At 47.5% G+C, this 21,467-nt stretch overlaps 1 protein-coding gene across 9 annotated transcripts in view; it reads left to right on the plus strand.

Moving 5' to 3' along the window:
- Positions 1–231: 231 nt before the first annotated feature.
- The window catches only part of SETD3 (SET domain containing 3, actin N3(tau)-histidine methyltransferase), a 79,965-nt gene continuing 58,729 nt past the window's right edge, over positions 232–21,467 (plus strand). For 2 of the 9 annotated variants that reach the window (XR_014313541.1, XM_082737646.1), the window contains exons 1-6: positions 315–406; positions 1,053–1,421; positions 2,276–2,382; positions 14,850–14,959; positions 16,724–16,816; positions 20,093–20,241. Coding sequence is in view for 6 of the 9 variants with exons in the window: in XM_082737646.1 (XP_082593772.1) it covers positions 2,360–2,382; positions 14,850–14,959; positions 16,724–16,816; positions 20,093–20,241 (375 nt within the window). In the remaining 3 variants the exon portion in view is untranslated. Of the gene's footprint in view, positions 407–1,052; positions 1,422–2,275; positions 2,383–12,538; positions 12,598–14,849; positions 14,960–16,723; positions 16,817–20,092; positions 20,242–21,467 lie in introns of all 9 variants that reach the window. The other 7 variants (XM_082737648.1, XM_082737649.1, XM_082737647.1 and 4 more) reach the window with 7 other exon arrangements.

The raw sequence follows: 21,467 nt of genomic DNA on the forward strand, positions 1-21,467 counted from the left end.
GTTCGGTTGCTCCCGAATTCCCTCTCGCCCCGGGGGGCGGGACCGACAGGATGGACTCCTTGACTGGCTCCTCCTCCGGCCCGCGGCGACCGCAGACCCGCGGGGAGGGGCCTGGGAGAGACTGGCGACACTTTCCTCTTTGGAGAGCTCTATTTTCTCCTGATTGGCTGACGGGCGCCCCCATGCGTCGGCGCCGCGGGCCAATGGGCGGCTGCGGCGGCGGCCCGGGGGCGGGGCCCGGGGGCGGGCGGAGCCGGGTTGGGCCGCGGCGGCGGGGCCGTCTCAGGCCGCCGTCCCGCCCCTCCCGTCCGGCCGCCGCCGCCGCCTGGGGCTTGGTTGAGGCGGACGGTGGGTCCGGGCCCGAGTGTGGCGCCGCCGCCGCTGCGCGAAGGGGGCAACCGGGCAGGTGAGTGCCGGCGGCGGCCCCTCGGCGCGCGCGGCCCGCGGGCAGACTCGCGCGGGGAGGCGGCCCCTCGCCCCGGCCCGCGCCCCTCGGCCAGGGTCTTGCGCGCGCCCCGCCGGCCGCCCGGCCCGAGGTGCGAGGTGCGGGGGGCGGTGTGCGCTCCGGGGGCCGGGCGGGAGTGCTGGGTGCGGGGGCCCGGCGGGTCGGGGGCGCCGCTCGGCCTCTGGTTCCCGGCTCTGCCGGCGCGGGGGGCGCGCTGGCCCCGGCCCCGCGGCCCCTCGGGGCGCCCGGCCCGGAGGCGGAGGCAGGTGCAGGGAGCGGCGGCCGCTGGACGGCCGCCGGGTGGGGCCCGGGCCGCTCTGGCTGGCGCGGGGCGGCGGGGCGGCGGGGCGGCGGGGCGGCCGGGCTGTGCGTGCGGCCGCCCGCCTCGCGCTCCCTTCCTTTCTCCCTCCCTGCCCTCGCCGCGGCCCCCGCGGGAAGGCTGTGGCGTCTGTGCTCCGCTCCCCAGACCTCAGGTGCGCGCCGGGGCGCCGGGGACCAGTCCCTGCTTCTCTCCCTCACTTCCCAGTTATAAAAACAGGCGTTGAAAATAGGTCATCTTCCTTCCCACGCGCCCTGGCCGTGGTCCACACGCTCGGCGCCCTGCTAGGGAGAAGAATTCGGGGCTGTGGAGTTTGTCATTCTGGCCGTCAACTCTTCCTCCTCGCCGCTCCGGCGCTGCAACTCTGCCTTTGCCCCGCTTGTCCTCGGGGGACGCGAGCCGCAGGGCAGCCGGGCCGCTCGCTGCGCGGCCTCGCCCCCGCCGCGCGCCGACACGTGTGGGATCGCTTGCAGGGTGTTGCTCTGCTTTTCCAAAGGAAGGAGGGGGTGTTTCGAAAGCAAACGTACGTGCGAAGTGTGTTGTAAAACCCTCCGAAGAGTTAAACGTTGAGCGATGAACCTGCTCGTCGCTTGATTGCCGTGCACGATTACACAGCTGTGTGCGTGTGTCACCCCGTGTAGACGTGGACACCGAAAAGTGAGTTTCACCTTTTCCTCTCCTATTTCTCTTCTCAGTGGCCCCACTGGTATTTCAAAATTGGAATAACCAGTAATAATCTTGGGGAGGTTTTTCTTATTATTTTAGGTGAATGCATTTAACTCAAGAATGTAGCAAAATAAAAGCAGCTTTCCCCTGTTAGAGTTTGCAGGACTTTTGCTTGAACCATGATGTATTATGTCTATGCGGGCTACCGTGTATGCAGTCCCGCCTTACCAAATTAGTCCCAGGGACTGCTGTGATTGATATTCTGGTCAAGTTCCAACAATTTAAGGAGGAGGTTTTTCGCTGGCGGGAGAAAGTAGTTTGCAAAGCCAAGTTCTCAAACAGCTACAGAACCTCTTCATTGGAATTCCAAACAACCTCAGTTTTTAGCCTTCTGTTACCCCTTCCTGTCTGCCCTCCTTTCTCTCCGTGGAATTGGAAGTTAATGTCTGAAGTGCAGCTCTAGCCCCAGAGGGTAAAAGGGTTGCTGCTTCTCATCTCTTCCGTTTGCTGACATCTCTTGGTGCTTTTGCTCCTGGTGGGGGAATGGTGTTGGCTTTGAAGACTGAAACATTTATGCTATGGAAATGAAAGTTTCTGTTCAGTTCTGTCAATGAGTGCAGTAAATCGTCAATAAGAAAGTAACATTTACTGAACTTCTCTTCCATGTGGTGAACATTAGGCCATGTTTTAAGTAGTTAAATCTTTGCTTTAGAAGCTCCTGGAAAGTGAGGGAAATGTAAAGGTTGTACTCAGACATCTTCCCGTTCTAAAGTTCAACCACTGGGAAACTTGTGGTTATGAGCACTCGCAACGGCCTCCTAAAAACTCGATGCTTTCCTATCTAGAAGAGCGTGACAGATGACCGCTAGAGGAAAGCGTCAGCATCAGCACAACAGAGGCCTGCTGGTCCTGGAAATGTTTAGCAGACAATGACTGAATTCAGTAAAACCAGGTATGCAGTTTGTACCATGTGGAATTTTAGCAGAAATAGTAAAAATCTTACTAGCAGAGGGCTATTCTGGATTCTTTTTACTAGATGTCCATTTACTTTGAGGTTTTCTAGTTTCTTAAAATGTTTGAATTACATGGTCTCCTTTTTTTCTTATCTTTAATCTGAAGTAGCTTTTAGAAATGTAACTAATCATAGTGTGTCTTTTTTTGTGTGTGTAGTTTGAGGACTGTCTTGGACTGGGAGGTTTTTTCTTTAGAAACTGGTTTTCTTGTCTCTGGCCGCTGTGCGTGGTGCTTCTGTAGGGACGAAGAGTTTCAAGTGTGTCTCCTCTCCTTGTACCTAAGTCCTGGGAGTAAAGCCATGATTTTGTTCCCCTATTAGAGGAGCAGAAGTCATTTATTACTATGGCATTAAACATTTTTAACGAGACTGCGAATATATCTTTGTTCTTACGTCACCCTGGAAGTTGCTTGTGGCCAGTTATTTTCGCAGTTAGCTAACACTGTATTTGGGCCAGTTATTTTACCATTGAAGAGTGTTTTGATTTGCTCTGCAACCTTTTTCTCTTGCTACAGTCGTGGATGCGTTTATCTTGGACATCAGTTCATTCTGAGTTCTCTTTAACCAGTTAAGAGTAATGAACTAAGGGTTCCTTGCTTTCACATGTTTCTAGGTTTCATTCTTGTTGTGGTCATAGGTGTACCTTACTTGGCAAAAGTGTCTTCTGTACATTGGCATGCCCGACATCTTGTATTCCTATTCCTAAAATTGGGGATGTTAAATGTTTTGATGTGGAAATAGAATTAATTTGCTTCGTGTTTATTAAGGTAAAAATGATTTTTTCACCAAATATTAATACATATATAATCTTTCTACTATAATGGAATTGAGCTTTTTTTTTTTTTTTTAGTCACTTACTAGTATTATGTAAAGAAAGCTTAGTTAGCGGAACTGGCAAGATTAGAAGTCCTACTTTTGTTGTTAAATTTATCCAGTAACTCAAGCCAGAGATTAGCTGTCTCAACTCTATTTCCATTTGGGGGTTTCCTCTAGGTTTTAGAAATAAACAGCTTTAAAACAAGAGGTATAAACACAAGTATTGACAGTTTGCTACTAAAATATATTTGAATGGAAGAAAAATAATTTCAAATGGTTATAAATTCAAATACCAAAGTTAAGACCTTGAAATTCTTTCTTTTAGTACTTTCTAAGTAGAAGTTAATTAATAATCAGGATAAGTCCAAGTGGATGACAAGTCCAACCCTGAAGTTAAGATTTTGAAAGGCATCTGAGTGATAAATGATTACCAAGCCAAGTAAGACCCTAACCTGTTACTTGTCTAGCTTCAGTGATGGGGATGTGGAGGGTGGGCAGGGAAAAGGCACAAAGTGGAACAACTGTTCTCATTCTTTTTCAGAAGGGACTAAGGAGTTGTCCAGAGAATGTAATCAGGTGTCCACACAGAACTCTTAATAAATACGCAGTGTTCTAGGCTTATTACCTATCTGCGATCCTGACTTTCACTTTTCACTGTTTTTTTTTTTTTTAAAGATTTTTACTTATTTGTTTGACAGAGAGAGACACAGTGAGAGAGGGAACACAAGCAAGGGGAGGGGGCGGGGAAGAGGGAGAGGGAGAAGCAGACTTCTCTCCAAGCAGGGAGCCTGATGTGGGGCTCGATCCCAGGACCCTGGGATCATGATCTGAGCCGAAGGCAGAGACTTTAACCCACTGAGCCACTCAGGCGCCCCCACTTTTCACTTTTTTAAGGATATATTTTGTTAGACCATAGCAAGGTCTAAAAAAACTGTATGACAAAGTGATTTAAAGGTTTCAGTCTCAGAAAATAGGCTTGACTCTTCAATATCAATGCTTTTCCAGTGAGTACAGTTAAAAGAAAGGATTAGTGTTGCAAAATAATCATTAAAGTTTCTTCTGCCATACTTACTAATGATTAACAAAGTTTTCCATTTATGGATTGTAATGACTTAGCATTACTACATGTCATAGTCACCTAAGAGGTTACTAAGAGGTTACTGCAGTTTCTTTCTTTCTTTCTTTCTTTTTTTTAATACTTTATTTATTTATTTGACAGAGATCACAAGTAGGCAGAGAGAGAGGAGGAAGCAGGTTCCCCCACTGAGCAGAGAGCCCGATGTGGGGCTGGATCCCAGAACCTTGGGCTCATGACCTGAGCTGAAGGCAGAGGCTTGAACCCACTGAGCCCCCCAGGTGCCCCTGCTGCGGTTTCTTGATCGACGACAAGAGTGGAGCGTTGCAGATCTCAGCGTGGGCTATGTGGTCTTGGGCAGAAGTTTATTTAGAAGTTTTGCTCATAGTTTCACATTTAAGCTGAGGCCACTCCTGTTTATTTGGACAAGGCCAGCAAGATGGCTCTATACTTTTCAAAGGCCAAGGGGATAAAACCTTTGTGAAGCATGTTTTACAGCTGTAAAGGGAATACTGTTATGTTGAACTTCAGAGCCTTCACAAGTGGGTTGATTTTGAGCTGAATCCATGAAACACTATTGAGTATCAGTAAAGTTTGCCATCAAGGTGTGCTGGTGAGGCTCTATCACCAACTGAGTCTTCATTTTGCATAGAATTTATTAACTTCTCTAAACTTCAGCTTGCTCATCTGCAGAGTGGGTATGACAGCTATCTGTTGTGTAGAACGCTTACCTTGGGTCCCGTTGTAGTAAGTGGCTGACTGATGCAGTTATGGTGAAGAAGATCAAGTTGGGTCCTGCCATAGGACTCTGTGTGGCAGGGATGATGGCTTCAGTAGCCTGGAAACAAGCAACATAATAGCATGAAAAATTGCATTTGGGTTCAGACACTGGTTTGATAGAGCATGTCTGTCTTGCTGAAGATAGCTTAGGTGACAAAGGTCTTAGCTGATTACCGTCTTACCTTAAAGGCTGTAGGACATGCACACATGTGTCACTCATCTGTGCATTTCAGATCAGATGCTTGAGAAGTGTGCACTGAAATGACGCACTCCTTTGTTTACCTGACTCGTGGGAAAGCTAGGGCAGTCTCCCAGTATTATCCCCTTGATAATATCCCTTGATTATCCCTTACCCCTTCGAGTAAGATCCCCTTGGTTTGAGCTCCGGGAGGAGATTCCCGTGAGCTGTGTCCTTCTCAGAGTTCATCTGAAGGGTTTTGTTGCCTTGGGAAAAAGCTATTCACCACAGTGGTTTTGTCCACTTTTGAGAAAGGATACGCTAGGCCTGGAGAAGAGAATACTTTGTTGGGGGGACAGAGCTGTCTTCTGAAATTTGAAGTTGTTTTGAGAGGCGGAATTGGGAGGTGTCAGGATGATGAACCTTCCGACTGTGTGCCGGAGCAGCTCACCATGTGGAGGTGCACCAGCGGCAGCTCGCAGTCAGCGGCGCCACGTGTGGGGGAGCAGGGGGCGCTGCCAGGACCGCTCAGCAGCAGCAGGCCTCCGGGGGTGCACTTCTTGCCCTTGGCCGTGACATTGCTCCTCCCTGCCTCTCCCAGGGGCTTTCAGACTGGAGTTTGCTAGTGGAGAGCAGGGCGCTCTGACACCTGTCATTGCTTCCTGCCTTAGGTGTTGTTATTTTAAACATGTGCGAGCTGGAGGGTTAACACAGCTTACCCCGAAAGTCTCTTCCGAACCTGGTATTCCACAGTCCTAGAATCTCGAATCCTTATGGGAGGAATGTGGGTGGTTTGAAGGTAATTTCTTGACAGATTACAGCTGTTTCTTCCCTTAACATTTTTCTTTTTTATTTTTCAAAGAGATAATAGGAAATGATTATTCATGATAGCAAATGATTCTTTGCTTTATGAGAGGTTTTCTTTTTTCAACTTCCTTTAAACAGGAGCCTCATTTTAAGTGTATTTACAATTTAATTGAACAGCAGTTTAAACTGAAACTATTATGTATTGAAAAGTCAATCAGAAATAGCTTAAGCGCATCTAAAATTACCATGTAAGTTAGTGGAAAATTAGCAAAAAACCCTATAGAAAGCAAGAAACATCTGTATTTTGTTAAATCTCAAACTTGTATGTATCTATCTATCCTTATTCGTCTATCTACCTATTTATATGACAGCCCAAATTGTTCAGTATAGAGATGGACTGTTACAGGCAACTTACAGCTTTATTCATCCCCCTACTTAAGTAGCTACTGACTTGAAATTAATTCCACCTTCTTGCCTGCCTGCTTGCCCTGACTTCTTGGTACTTTTGAGTTGTGGCACATCAGCACCTCCTTTGATAGGGACTGGGATGAAGGATGCTAGGTATCTACTTAAAGTGGTGAAGTTAGTATGGCTTGAGTTCACTATTAGGCTCTGCTACCGTGTAGAGAGTACATGTTTCTCCTGCATTCTAGTTCCAGTTAACATGGCCGCAGGAGCACAGGTCTGTGGATGCCTTGTCAGTTTCTGTAGGACAGAAAACACTGCAAAAATACTTTTCAGTTTAAGAGTGCTTTCGTTTTCCTAAGCCATCATCCTGTAATTGGTATATTTAATTCAGAGTGAAGTGATCTTATTCTAATGGCCTGCCAGATATTTTAGTGAGATTCTTTTCTTCCTGCACAAAAATTAGGCAGGCTCTCATACTCCCTTCAAGTACTTTTACAGCTGGGTGCCTGAGGTAGGAGGAGGAAGCCATAGGACAGTTCTCTGCTTTAGTTAATCCAACTGTAAAGTAGGGTAGTTTCAGGATACATTGAAAAACAGATGCTGGGTTAGAGCTAAAATTTTTTGGTTAAATTGCCAAATAAGTGTAATCAAAAATGCTTATTCTATTTGTATCTAGTTGAAAGCAACTTAAGAAAAATACTAATTTTTATATTTCTCATTTAGAATTAAAAAAAACACAAAAACTACCCAGCTGAATCATATCTCCCTGTGTTCAGTGTATGTGAGCTAGACTTTCTAACGATGGGTAAAGTAGCTCCCTCTCTCACTGCCCCTCACCCATTAGCCCAGTTTCCTGAATGTGCTTTATCTTATTCCTCTGACTTTTTATTCCACTGTACAGATTATACAAAGAATCACTTGCTTGGTCAGAAGTGGCTATTGATTATAGATGCCAGTTTGTATTAGCCAGTAATTTAAATAATTGAATATTCTACAGTTGTACTTATTTTATGGTTTCTAATGTATTTAATTTACTAAAGGGAGAGATTGTTGGTGGGCTTCCTATATAGTTTATAGTGTCTTCAGGAGCCACATATGAGGATTCTATAGATTTTTAAAATATCTTGATGATGAAGAAATGTAGATCTGTGTGACAACTCCTGGCTTCCTGTTTATTTTCATAGATTCCCTTCCTTTGAACTATAACTGTAGAGTCTGTGTGTCTAGCAGTCCTATATTGCTTTTTGCTTAGTTTCTTTTGTCTTATGTATTGATTAAGTTCTTTTTTTACTGTATAGTTTGGTTTGCTCCAGGTAATTCCATAAAGATTTATAAATGGTACCTAATTTCAGTCTAAACTTTGGGGAGAAAACCTTTCAATTAGTGTTGTACCTTTTGGGTAATATCTGGAATTTAACTTGAGTGTGTGTGTGTCTGTGTATACATGTATGTACACATACTTGATTTAGACATCTTTATGCTTACATAAATATTTGAAATAAATATTCAAGGTAAATATTTGCTCTCCATAGGAACTTGATGAATTTCTAATAGGAAGTTTTTTTTTTTCTAGTGGGGGTATAAAGGATGCTCAGGCTACTGGTTTGTTCATTTGTTGAAACTTGGAATCTAGCCCCAGATCAGCTAAAATCACAATGAAAATTATTCATTGTATGTAACACGTTTTTGAATCATAAATGAAAAGGGCAGGTAGTGACTTCTAATCCATAATGTGGAGGAAATGTTCATTAGCTAAAAAAGGTAGAAGGCGGTTGACTTTAGGACACCACTCAGACTGGATTCTGACACCTTTTCAAACTGCGTCTTAAAGTTTAGTCATTCTTCTTTAACTGTACTTTTCCCTTTGCCCCTCTCGGTTCAGCTCCTTCTCTTGGGTCTTTGAGGAATTACCCGTGCTGTGAGTCTCGGTTCCCCACCTCATCATCCTTGAAGCCTGCAGGCCTGGCCTGCCTTCATTTTGTGTTCTCCAGCGGCTGGCGTAGACCTAGGCACACAGATGCAGGAGGGCTTGGGTGAGGGAGAGCAGGCTCTGTATTTAGAGCCTGCCTGGGTGCTGGGAATGATACAGCGTTTCAGGTTTGAAGCTGTGGATGGTGGTTTGGTGGTTGTGGACTCTTAGCCAAGTCACAGCCATGTTGAAGCCCCCCAGCATGTCCGCGAGCAGTGCTGGCCTCTGCCAGCTGTGGCCGCGAATGTATCTGGCCACATGGAGCACCCTGGTCACGAAGGCCCACAGAGTTTCAAGCTGTGTTTGGGCCATAACTCTTTTTTTTTTTTTTTTTTTTTTTTTTAATTTAAATCCTATTGGAAGTGGACTGGTTCCTGCTTTGTTGCTTTCTAAGAGACCAAAGACACTTAAAAAATTTGGGTTTGTGTTTATCAGAAATTTTCTGTTATGAGAATATCTGAAAACTTCTAAAGATAAACTGTGGGACTTCCAAACGAAACTATCTTTTCATTTTAAGGGTAAATTCTGTATATTTCATGTATACATAAAAATTTACATTGTTACCTTTAAGAGTCCTCTTAGTTCTTTAGCAGAAGTAGGTAAATATTTAGGAAATGTTGCATTTTGACTACTGTTTTATTCACAGATGGAAGAACATAGGGAAGTGGTTCTTTGACACAAAATGTTACTGCTGTGATGGGAGGTAAACCTCATCCACAAGTAGTAACACTGATATATCCAAATACGATATGCTGAGATTTTATATCATTTAACAAGTATTTGACCTTCATCTGTGTCCATGGCACTATGCTAGATGCTGTAGGTAATTTAGAGATGGAAGCTTTGGTTTTCTTCCTGCCATGAGACAGCGGGCAAAATAGGCACATCAGTAATGTAGATGGCGGTGGACAAGCCCCTAGAGGCTGGGAGCTGGGCTCCTGCAGTGCAGGGAGGGCGACCATAGGCATGGTGGGGTTTTGGCGGAGACTTGGACACATGGTGTTCACCCTACGGGAAAGGCATGCAGTCCTCAGTGATGGAGGAAAGAGTGAGGGTCAGGGAATGACCGCCAGGCCAGGGGCTGAGGGAGGGCAGTGTGTAGGGGAGCTGGTGGACTGTGCCAGATGTTGGCGTGGGGCAGATGGTGGTAGCGATGGTCTGTGGGATGAAAGGAAGTAAGTATGTATATTTCCAGGTATATTTTAGTTAGTGGTATCTTGCAGAAACTAGAATTGGTGCCAAACCATATCTGATCTAGAGGTAAATGCGTGTCACAGACATGGATGATGGCTGAGCAAGTTCAGAAGATTGGCTGCTGGGCTGTAGAGCTGGGCACAGAGAGCCCCTCCCTTTGGAATCCTGTGTTCACTCCAACTAAAGGCTGGGTGATAAGCCCGTGACTCCTTCTGATTCAGTGCACAGGGGCCTGAGCATGGTGGGGACTCCCAGGCAGAGCGAGTTCAGGGCAGCTGGGGAGCTTTCTGGGAGGGGTCAGTGCAAACCCGGTTTCTGGAAGGACAGATTGAGACCTGGCCTGGACCTAAGATTCTGTACCCTTGGGAAGTACATTCACTAGGGACAAGGACAGACAACTGCCTCACCTTAATTAAGGTGAAGGGAGTTAACGTCTATATGTAAGTTTTTTATTGCCTTTTCCAAGCAAGCCGCTTTCTCTCCAGTAGGGTCTGTATCCCCGTGGGAGGGAAACAGTCCAAAGAGAATTGCAAAAGACTGAATCTCAAGGTAAGCCAAGAATTTAGCATCTGCTAATCACCTTGAACTTGGCTTGTTCTTACTGACTTTCATGGGTTCCGTCTATGAAATGAATAGAGGAGCCTAGAATTTCCTCAAGGACATTGGGGATGTTTTGGCTGCGTCTTTAAGTTTGTAAAACTTTTTGTCAGGAGGAGACAGAGGGGGTGGTGGAGGATAACTTCTTTCCAGTAAATGGGGGGAGCGAGCAGATCCGGGAGTATGCCGTGTAAAGGGGTGATGGGTAGGGGCACCCGGATGACTCAGTGGGTTAAGCCTCTGCCTTCGTCTCAGATCATGATCTCAGGGTCCTGGGATCAAGCCCCAAATCAGGCTCTCTGCTCAGCAGGGAGCCTGCTTCCCCCTCCCCTCTGGCTGCCTCTCTGCCTACTTGTGATCTCTGTCAAATAAATAAATTTTTTAAAAAATAGGGGGTGATGGGTTGAGTGAAGGCAGGCGGGTAAAATGGGGTGGGGTGTGAAGGACCTCGAGGGCTGTGCTGGGGAGGTGGGACCACCCTGTGAGCTGTGCAAAGACCTTGTGTTGAGCAAAAGAATCCTGCATGTTCATGATGGTAAGTTCAGGAACAGACCAAACTAAGTGATGGCACTTGGGTCAGCACAACGGAGCCTTGCTGAGGATGGCTGTGACTGGGAAGGAGCCTGGGAGGCTCCGTGAGGGCTGGCGCCTTACTGGAGGTGCTGCCCCAGCACTTAGCCGGCAGCGCATGTTATATACCTCCATGTATAAAGGCTGACTGCCCATGTGGTGGGGAAGGAGAGTGGAGGCGGGAAAATGAAGAGGAAGGATGGAAGGAGCTGGAGGTGACGGTTTTAACTGGGTGTGGCTTCGCAGACCGTTTCTCTGAACGGAGCACCCCCCAAGCCCCCTCTCCCGCCTTTGAAGGTTATGCTACATGTACTTGCTCTCCCTGGGGCTACTTGACGGTTGTGTTTGGAAATTTGGCCTGCGTTGTATCTCTGTGCCTATTACTCATTTCTAAAAGCCAGCAGTTTTCTGGCTTGAGGAAAAGAAATTTTGAGAACAGTTGAATTTTAAGCATTCAACACTATAGAGTATTGCTCTGCTGCCAAAGGATTCTGTTGTGTGTTCAAACCACTGTGACCAGATCTTTAATGGTCTCTCACCTGCGATGGGTCTTAGACACAAGCTAGAAGCTTGGGTAGGAGCTTCGGCAATCCATATTCTGACCTAAGAGCTGCCCAAAGGAGGGGATGCTTTTCCCCGGGAGCTCATGAGCCCTGTGCTGAGAGCCTGCTGTGTGCTCGGTTCTGGGCTGGCAGTTGGGGAAACAAATAGAAATAGGACAGGGTGCCTCAAGGAGCCTTTTATCCAGGAGGAAAGCCAGTGCGTGAGCAAGTCTTGCAGTGCAGTGAGATCCAGTGGTAGTAGTGGTGGTACAGAGCGGGGAATAGTACAGCTAGGAGGACCAGGAAGAGGTGAAACCCAGGCTGGGCTTTTAGAGAAAGCTGGTTACTGAACAAGTGACTCAAGTATTGCCGGTAAGGGGTGGGGTGGGGGAGATAGAGGGACAGGGCGAGGAGGCAGGAGAGGACACTTGTCTGAGGGACTAGGTGCCGTTGTTTGTGGTGGAGCCTGAAGGGCTGGCGCAGATGTGGGTGGGAGTGATGGGCTTGGCCACAGAGACCTGTAAGAGGCTAGTGTTACAGTGTAAGCTAGAGACAAATTCAGGAGGCAGGCAGGAGCAGGTGCCGGGCAGTTGGCTACATCCAGGGGGGTGGGCCCTTGGCAGGGTGTTGTTGAGTATCACATCCAAAGAACTTTCAGCCTCTCTGCCCCCTGCAGTGTGCTGTGCTTTTGCTCTGCATTTAAACAGAGACAGTGGGGCCGTGGCCAGGCTTTAGTCACGCAGATCTGAGTTCCAGTTCTAGCTGTGTGTGTGACATTGGACAAAGCTGAAGTACTTCGCCTTTCTGAGAACGCCATCTAGAAGATGAGGATGTGATCTGGGGCACCTGGGTGGTTTAGTCACTTCAGCATCCGACTCTTGGTTTGACTCAAGTCATGATCTCAGGGTGGGTGGTGGGACCAACGCTACATCAGGCTCTGCACGTAGGGTGGAGTCTGCTTGGGGATTCTCTCCCTCTGCCTCTCCCTCTCTGTGTCTCATATAAATAAATCTTAAAAAAGATGAGGCTATGATCTACTGATAGAGGCCTGAGAAGATCCAATGAGATGTGTCTTAGCCCAGCACGTGGCAGATTGTAAGCACCGCATGCATATAGGGTCGTGGGTGCTGCTTTCATTAATGACCGTTATCTCTGGACAGGTGTCTACGTGCTGGGAGTGACAGCAGCCCGGGAATCCCTGCACGAAGACCGGGGGAAGGTAGGGGACTGCGGGCAGAGGGAAGAAGCCTGTTTGCTAGTGGGTCCCCACACTGTGGGGGCCAGTGTAGGCCGATGGCTGTCTCGGGCTCACTTTCCCCAGGCCTGCTAGGGGAAGGCGAGGGTCCGGGAATCTTCATCAAAGTGATGTTTTCACATTGTTTGGAGCCTGATATGCAAAAGTCTTGCAGGCAGGGCTGAAGGGCGAGGCCAAAGCCATCACTGGCGGTGGCTGGTTTCTGTGGTTCTTCCTGCAGAGCTGTATTTGGACGTCTGATTAAAGGCCTTTTGAAGGGGGGATCTGGGGCGGGTAACATAGAGGAAGGGGATTAAAAGGCACAAGCCTCCAGTTATAAAATAAGTCACAGAGGTGTAATGTACAGCATAGGGAACATAGTTAATAATATTGTAACAACTTGGCGTGGTGACAGTTGGTGGGTAGGTTCATGGTGATGACTTTGCAGTGCATGCAAATGTGGAGTCAGTATGTCACACCTGAAGGTAATCTGATGTATGAAGAGCTGCTTATGCTCTTCCAAAGAAAGAAAAAAAGAAAAGAAGAAAGAAAGAAAGAAAAAGAATAGAATTAAAAGAAAAAAAAATCACCACACTAAGAAAAGTCTTTCTCTCTAGACTTCTGGGTGGTTTTAGTTATTTAGGGGTCAGGCTCCGCGGGTTTCCGCAGAGAGCCTGAGATCGGAGAAGAGCAGCGGTGCCCCAGTCAGCCCTGCCTGCGCTCTGGGGAGCCGTGTGCTCCTTCGAGGGGCTAGTCCTTCAGTTCCGAAAAAGCTGCTTATGCTCTTCCTCCTTCTGCTCCCCACCTCCGTTTGTTTATTTATTTATTTATTTATTTATTTTCTGCTTTTGATCTCAAAGCAACTAATTCCGTGGGGGCAGACGTAGCTATTCTTCCCTGTTGCCTTTGATTTCAGGATGACATGCACTGTGTACCGCTCACTGTTTTAGGAGGCTTATTAGATACATAAAGTTACATGTTCTGTTCCACACCTTAGAGATGGAAGAAACCTACCCCGGCCCTTGGAGGTAGGCGGCTTTCTCTAACGTCAGCACGGGGGCCAGCACAGGGGCCGTGTTGCATGCCTGTGGTTCCCATACAGTGGGACAGTCTGTCTTTCGAAGCTTTTATCCCATCCTTCATCTCCACACTCTAAGAGTCATTTCCTTTTGCAAAAATAAATGGGTCAGAGTGTGCTTTCTGGTTCCCCTTTGAGGTCACATGTGACTTGAAGGGCTCCACGGAGAGGCCTCGCGGTGTTGGTTATTAATGAGCGTGTGGACTGCTGCAGTAGCTTCTTGGCTGAGTACCGTCTGTCTTGCTGGGCTCTCAGCCTGGGGCGCTTCTCTCTGGAGGAGGACCCCTCGGGCCAGACTCCTCAGGCAGCACCCGTAGCCCTCCTTTAGGGCGCGGACTCGTAGGGCAAGCTTAGCCCCCGCGGCTCCCCGGGGGCCTCTTGTCCTTGCGGCAGGCACGGTTCCTCCTGGGCTCCGGCCGGCCTCCCCCATTCCTGACCTTACCTGGGGATCGCCCTCCCCTTTCTTCCCACATCCCAATCCCTTACTTGCCCCTGGTGGGAGGTGCTGGGAGACCTTGCTCCAGTGTAGGATCTGCCATCACCTTCCCGTGCTTCCCAGGCCTCGTGCCTGGAGTTTCCCAGCGAGGCCGCCCTGCAGAGGTGTGGTGGCTCTCAGGAGCGGCTCGGAGCTCCCCATGTCTGCAGCGTTTCTCCCCAGGCCTAGTCCACCGCTTGTGGTACAGCCGCTCTTCACGGGAGATGACTCTTCCAAAGAATCTAGTCTTCTGAAGATTCTGTCTCCTCCTGGGGGTAGGAGATGGAGGTTTTGGCGTCCATATGGCAGTTTGTGGCACATGTGTGTATACAAAACCTGTATCATTTCGTGTCATGGGAAACACATTTTAGTATACACAGTAGAATCTGTGTAAGCTGACCAAGTTCCAGAGTAAAATTTGCCTGTACTGCAGTTTGTGTAGGTGAAAAGGAATGAACTTTTCTTCCAGAGACTACAAATTGATTTTTTTTTTCATTTGAGAGTCTCCAAATACTAATATTTAGTACACATTTCTTTTTCTGGAAGTAAACTTCAGACTGTGGCACACACGAGAGGTAAGATATTAGCCTCTCGAGGCTAAGCCACTGCTGTGCCACATTTTATTATTTGATTTGATTCTCTGGAGATGTAACGCTTTTTGTCTTTCCTCTCTCTTCTCTACAGTCAGAAAATGGGTAAGAAGAGTCGAGTGAAAACGCAAAAATCAGGCACTGGTGCTACAGCAAGTGTGTCACCGAAGGAAACCTTGAACCTGACTAGTGAGCTGTTGCAGAGTAAGTTCTGCCCAGGGCTTCCTGTCTTCCTGAGGGGCAGTATGGCTTCACGCCTTCATGCCTTCACTTCCTTGGGCTGCGAGGGACAGTCTTTGGCGCAGTGAGGAAGTGAAACAGGCTTGGGTTCAAATCCCAGCTTGCTGGCCATGCGACCTGGGCAAGCGTCAGAACTTCTCTGACCCTCGGTCTCCTCCTTCTTTAAAGCCGGGGATATTGGTAGTGCGTAGCGATTAATGAGGGTTGGATGAAACACCGAACCACCCAGAACATGGGCTTCTGGGGGCTCCAGGGACCTACTTGACTACCGCGGACAAATCACGTAATCCCTCTGAGTCTTCGTGTTTTAAGCAGAAAACCATCTCGGGAGGGGAGGGCCGTGCGAGCTGGGGCACATCAAGGTGCTCCGTGGCTATCAGGCCCCAGGTGCAGACCTTTGGAGCTCTGCCCCCTTGTTCGAATGTCTCCCCTTTAGTTTCAGTGATTCAGTAATAGTTTTCCAGTTTCTTGGTTCAAGGAAACTAAGTATCTATTAAGTGCTTGTACTTGGTTTAGTAAGTTTGTATAACTTAGTAACTTCTTAATTGTGAATTTAAATGGGTGCTGTATAGGTTCCGGACTTAGCTGTGGCCACTCTGCTCACTCCGCTGTCTCGTTTTCCTTGCCTCTTCTGTTCACATGAGACAGGTCAAACCCCAAATAGAAATTTAGCTTTCTCTCCCTGCCAGAAGCAGGCAGCAACCAGGCCGGGGTTAGGTCTTTCCCCAGATGCTCCTGTGGACCCCTGTGGCCCTCTGAGCAGTGTGGGCCCCCTGTAGAGCACTGAGGTACTAACTGCTTACCGCCTCTGTCCAGCACTGGACTGCGGGCAGCTTGCAGACAGGCTTTGGCTTCTTATAGTGCAGGGCCAGCTGGTATTTGTTGGTGGAAGAATGACTGGTTAACCTTAATAGTTAGGAGTCAGCCCAGCCTTATGACTTGGTGGTGGTAATTATATACCACATGTACTCTTTTCTTCAGAGAACAAAGATGGCCATGGGAAGAAGCCTCTCTCCTTAAACTCACACAGTTGTTTAAAAAGGAAAGATCATGTGATAGGCCAGGTGTCCCGGACCCAGCCTTCCAGAACCACCGGCACCATTCTTGAGGGCTGCTGCTCTTTGCTTCTGGCCCTCCAGCAGAGTCTCCGCTTCCTTTTCAGCAGTGCCTGTGCCATCTCTTCTTGCGACTCCCCCAGAATGCTTAATATAGAGCCTTACACATGGATGTGAAATGTTTGTTGAGTAATTGTCCTTATGTCCAATTTAACTGGTTGCTTTAGAGAGCCATTGTTCTAGGATTTAACTAGAAAGAAACGTTGACTTTTAAGATTACCTTTTTTTTTTTTTTTTAAATCCATCCAGAAAAGTTTTTAGGGAAATGTTTTGCATTTTTAGCCTTGCTTTTTAGATTTTCCCATGTTCAAGTATATTATGAGGAAAATTTTTCAGAGCAGCAGGAGGAAGATAGCTGCGGGCTCCGTGCTCACACGTAGGCATGGGGGTCCCAGCGCGGTAAGAGGCACATGGATGGCTTTGGAGGGTTTATGTGCTTTGAAAGTATACCTGGTTTATACTTCCCACGTTTATCATCATGGCTGTGATATCTTTGTCCTTTAAAAGGAAATCAGCAGCAGTAACAAAACCCCAGCCCTCTTAGTGCTGCAGGCTAGCTGGTGAAGTTGAAAGCAAGCAGTGTTTGAGTGCCATGGCTTTTGTTGTGTTACAGAATGCAGTAGCCCCGCACCTGGCCCAGGGAAGGAGTGGGAAGAGTATGTGCAGATCCGGTCTCTAGTCGAGAAAATACGAAAAAAACAAAAAGGTATGTTTTTTCGAGTAATTATTTTAATAGAATCATGTAAAGACTTGACACAAGTCAGACATGTTTTGAGGTTAGTGAAGGCCTTGCTGTCATTCTTGCGTGTGGAAGATCACAGTAGAAGGTCACAGCGGAAGGGGCTCGGAGTTTGGGAGGATGGACTAGGAAGCTGTCCTGGGATCTCTCCCATTTCTGAGGTGCTGCTTCCTGCATTGGAAAGGGTAAAAATGTTGAGCCATAGTGGGAAAGTGTTTGTATCTAGGGGCTAAACTGACAACTTTTGGGGCACCTGGGTGGCTTAGTTGGTTAAGTGCCTGCCTTCGGCTCAGGTCATGATCTTGGGGTCCTGCGATCGAGCTGCACATTGGGTGTCCTGCTCAGCAGGGAGCCTGCTTGTCCCTCTCCCTCAGTCCTCTCCCGTCGCTCATTCTGTCTCTCAAATAAAAAATCTTTAAATAAATAAAATGACACAACTTTTATTTTTTATGAAATATATATTTAGATCTGCTTTTTCCACATTGTGTTTCCTTGAGGGTTTGAGGTGAGTACATAATGCCATGAGTGGTCGACACACAGATACACACTGATAGATTAATGTCTTAGCAGGATTTATGAAGAACTCAAACCTGTCTTGGTTAAATAAGAGATATAGTTCTGTTTCTGAAGCTGTGTTTTTACAGGGTGTATTCAGTAGGCATCTTAATGATTCTCAGCCAGGCCGGCAGTGGGGCCAAGTGTCAGCTTGAAAAAGCCTATTCAATATACCTATTGTTTTTGTTCTGTAAAGCACAAAAAATAAAGATTGGTATGCAGGACCACATGGAAGGTGGAAGGAGAAAACATAATAAGTAGCCTGCGTCTAAAAGGGTGAGAAGAACCTTCTTAGGGTTAGGGTTTTATAATTTTTATTTACTGCTACGAAAGTGAGTCAGAAGAGGGTTTGTTTTTTTATTTGCTCCCTGAGCTTTCATTGCTCTCCCTTGTACTTCTGTAAACATGCAGTCTTTAGCTTAGATGGTCTTGAACTGCAAATGGTGACAGGTTCCTTTAAAATGTATTTCTTTGCTCTAAATGGTAGGCTGCCAATCTTGGCTCTCCAGATCTATAGTGTGGCAGTTTTTGAATGTCCTGAGTGTCTATTGTCAGCAGAGACCGCTAACTACAACTCATCCTGAGGTTAGAGTGTTCCTGAGTTCTCAGCAAAGAGTGACTTCAGTCTCAGCATGTCCCGAACAAAGTCAGCTTTCTGCATATGCGGTGTGGTGCCGCCTGTGCCGGGCCGTCCTGCTGCCCAGAGCCAGGTGATGACCGATGGTGGCGAGTTGGCATGGCCACAGGCACCTGGGCTGGGCTCCACACCCTGCTCCTCACGTTTGTGAAGTTCCTGTTCCTCTCCTTTTGTTTGTCAGATAAACCTGGTTTTTCTTCGGCATGGCTTTTCATCTCCTTGAATATCACAAACATGCCAAAAAGTCCAAAAAATAACACAACGCCTAAGAATCTTCTACCCAAACTGTATTAGTCCCACCAGTCAAGTTCTCCCTCCTGCCCACCTGCTGATCTGATCCCTGTCCCTCCCTCCGTCCTTTGTTCTCTTTTCATTATTTGCTTTTTCTAAAGATTTTACTTTTTTATTTGACAGACAGAGATCACAACTAGGCAGAGAGGCAGGCAGAGAGAGAGAGGGAGGCAGGCCCCTCGCTGAGCAGAGAGCCCGATGCGGGACTCGATCCCAGGACCCTGAGATCATGGCCTTAGCCGAAGGCAGAGGCTTTAACCCACTGAGCCACCCAGGCGCCCCTCATTATTTGGTTTTAGGAAATAAACGTTGCAGATGTAGCTGAAGCCCCGTGCTTCTGTCCCAGTCCCTTTGTGTTCTCTTTCATGGATAACGCCACAAAAATGAAGGGAGGGTATCAAGTGGTATTTTTAAAAAATTTGCATAAATGGTATGAGAGCACTTGAATTTTTAAAGATTTGTTTATTATTTTAGAGGAGGAGAGTGCTTGCTCGCAAGTGGGGTAGGGGCAGAGGGAGAGGGAGAGACTCTCCAGCAGATTCCCTGCTGACCGCAGAGCCTGAAGCGGGACTCCATCTCACGACCCTGAGATCACGACCTGAGCTGAAACCAAGAGTCAGGCACTTAACCCAGGAGCCACCCAGGAGCCCCAGAGCACTGGAATTTTTAAAAACACAATGTTATATTTTGTTACCTTTGTAGATACTTATGATCCAACTCATTTAAAATGTTCAACCATGTTAGGTTGCAGAGCTGACTAGTTCTGTGCTCTCAGAATCAGGCCTGTAGTGCGCCTCCTGTGCCTCCTGTGCACATGTCAGCTACTGATTTCTGTTTTCCTGGGAATTTTGTTGAAGCAAAGCTGCCTGTGAGACTGGGCATGCCGGCCTTAACAGGGGGTGGGGGGGGATGGCTACTGTTATGTGTGAGCTGGTAGAGCCCTCCCCTTTCCACCGTGTCGCCTCGCCTAGCCCAGCAGTCAGTAGTCCTGTGTCCTGGGCTCAGCACATGCTTCTCCACAGCAGACAGGAGTTTAGGATTGTAATTCACCTTTCCTGCTACTAGTTAGGATGTATACTGTGCTTCGTGACTTATTGTTCTGTTGTTTTGTTTTTTGTTCCGTGTGATTCGATTCTCCTTTTGCCTCGGGGCTATTTAGAAGTGTTCTGTTTAATTTCCAAATATTTGGTAATTTTCAAGATTTTTTTTTGTTGTTGACTTCTAATTTGATTATGGTGTAATCAGAGAATGTTGTATGACTTCAGTCCTTTTCAGTTTATTTAAGCAGTTTTTTTTTTAAAGATTGTATTTATTTATTTGATAGAGATCACAAGTAGGCAGAGAGAGGGGGAAGCAGGCTCCCTGCTGAGCAGAGAGCCCGATGCAGGGCTTGATCCCAGGGCCCTGAGATCACAACCTGAGCCGAAGGCAGAGGCTTTAACCCACTGAGCCACCCAGGTGCCCCTAAGCAATTTTTAAACAATTTATTTTTTAAGCTTTTCTTTCAAAGATTTTTTTTTGTAATTAAAGCTTAATTGTCATAAAATATTGTATTAGTTTCAGGTGTACATCATAGGGAGTCAGTATTGCATACATTACAGAATGGTCACCCCCATAAGTCTCTACCTGGTGATGAGTTTTGATTTCAAGATTATAGCGTTATCACTATTTTCAGTGCGTGATTTTTAGTTTCTGAGAGCAGAAAGAATGGTATGGGTCCTAAACGTAGCTCTTGTTTTCTGACACATGGATTGAAACAGGTCTGTCTGTTACTTTTGATGGAAAAAGAGAAGATTACTTTCCTGACCTAATGAAGTGGGCCTCTGAAAATGGAGCCTCCGTTGAGGGTTTTGAAATGGTCAACTTCAAAGAAGAGGGCTTTGGTTTGAGGGCGACAAGAGATATCAAGGTGAGTTTTGACTGTTTGGTTCGGGGACCCTCAGCATGCTTGGATTGTGCTACGGGGCAGACACAGGTTGTGGAGACAGGTGTCTGGGCTGATTCTGACCTCATATAGGCGACAGGCAGCGTGCCGTTAACACTCCGCCTCCTGCCGCGGGGTCTCTGGGCTAACCAGGGGCCTGGAAGAGCCTTGCCAGTGTTCTAGGCGGCCCCCTCCGGTGTATCGTCCCTGGGAGCTGTGCTGTTAACCAGTGAGCTAGGGCGAGTCAGCTCATGTTTCAGAGACTCTGTTAGGAGACCACAGAACATGCCTCAGAGGGTTCTGAGGCTTCAAGAGAAGGATGTGGGCTCAGGCAGTTAGGAGGAGGAGCGCACAGGACCTGTGACACAGGGGATGGGGAGGTGGGGGCATTGGGGTGTAGGCTGGGCAGGGTCTGGGGTGCTCACTGCTTCTGGAGGGGGTAACTGAGTGGTCGGCAGTGCCACCTGCTGACACCGTCCCACCAGAGCGGAAGGGGAAAGGGGAGCACCGTACGTCTGCTAAGGGACAAGTGCTTTTCCTCTGCTCTGGGTCTTTCCTTACAGATGAAGGCAGCAGCAGCACCCTGACGTTCCCAGCCTCTTTCTGCCCCTCAGTCCTGCCTCTCTTAGTGAGGAGGTGTAACCTAATCTGTCTGATGATTTGGGAAGAAGGAACGGGTCTGGGCCTGTTTCTTGGTGGGAGCTGGTTGCCCACATGCATCCGTTGTGCTCTCCCCACTCCGTGCTTTACAGGGCAGGCCACACGTGGGGAGGCCCGTGGGGCTCCAGTTCTGCCTGTAACTAGGTGGGGGAGTCGGTCTAATTCTGGGATTCAGTAGGTGATATTTTGGGTGACCATCTGTTGTCGTCTTGTGTCTCTCTCAGTGGGTTCAGAACTTGGATGGAGGAAATGAGTGTTATTTATTCAGGCCCCCTCAAACCTTGGCAACGCTTTTGGTCAAGTTGTAGTTAACCTTTCATTGATACGTTGATAAAGCATATACCCATTTACTAGATACCTATCAGATGTCTAGTATGTGAAGAGTACCTTGCTCATTATTTTACCAGCCTTCCAAAAAAAACTGCGGTCTCTTCCTTCATGATGTTTATAATCTGTAGTAGGGGAAGAGACACACATAAACAGAATCCAAATGGTAGACCTTGGCAGAAGGCGAGAGTAACCAGGATGTTGCACATTCTTCTCGTATATCC

Source organism: Mustela nivalis (genome assembly GCF_964662115.1).
Source record: "Mustela nivalis genome assembly, chromosome: 6".
NCBI lineage: Eukaryota > Metazoa > Chordata > Mammalia > Carnivora > Mustelidae > Mustela > Mustela nivalis.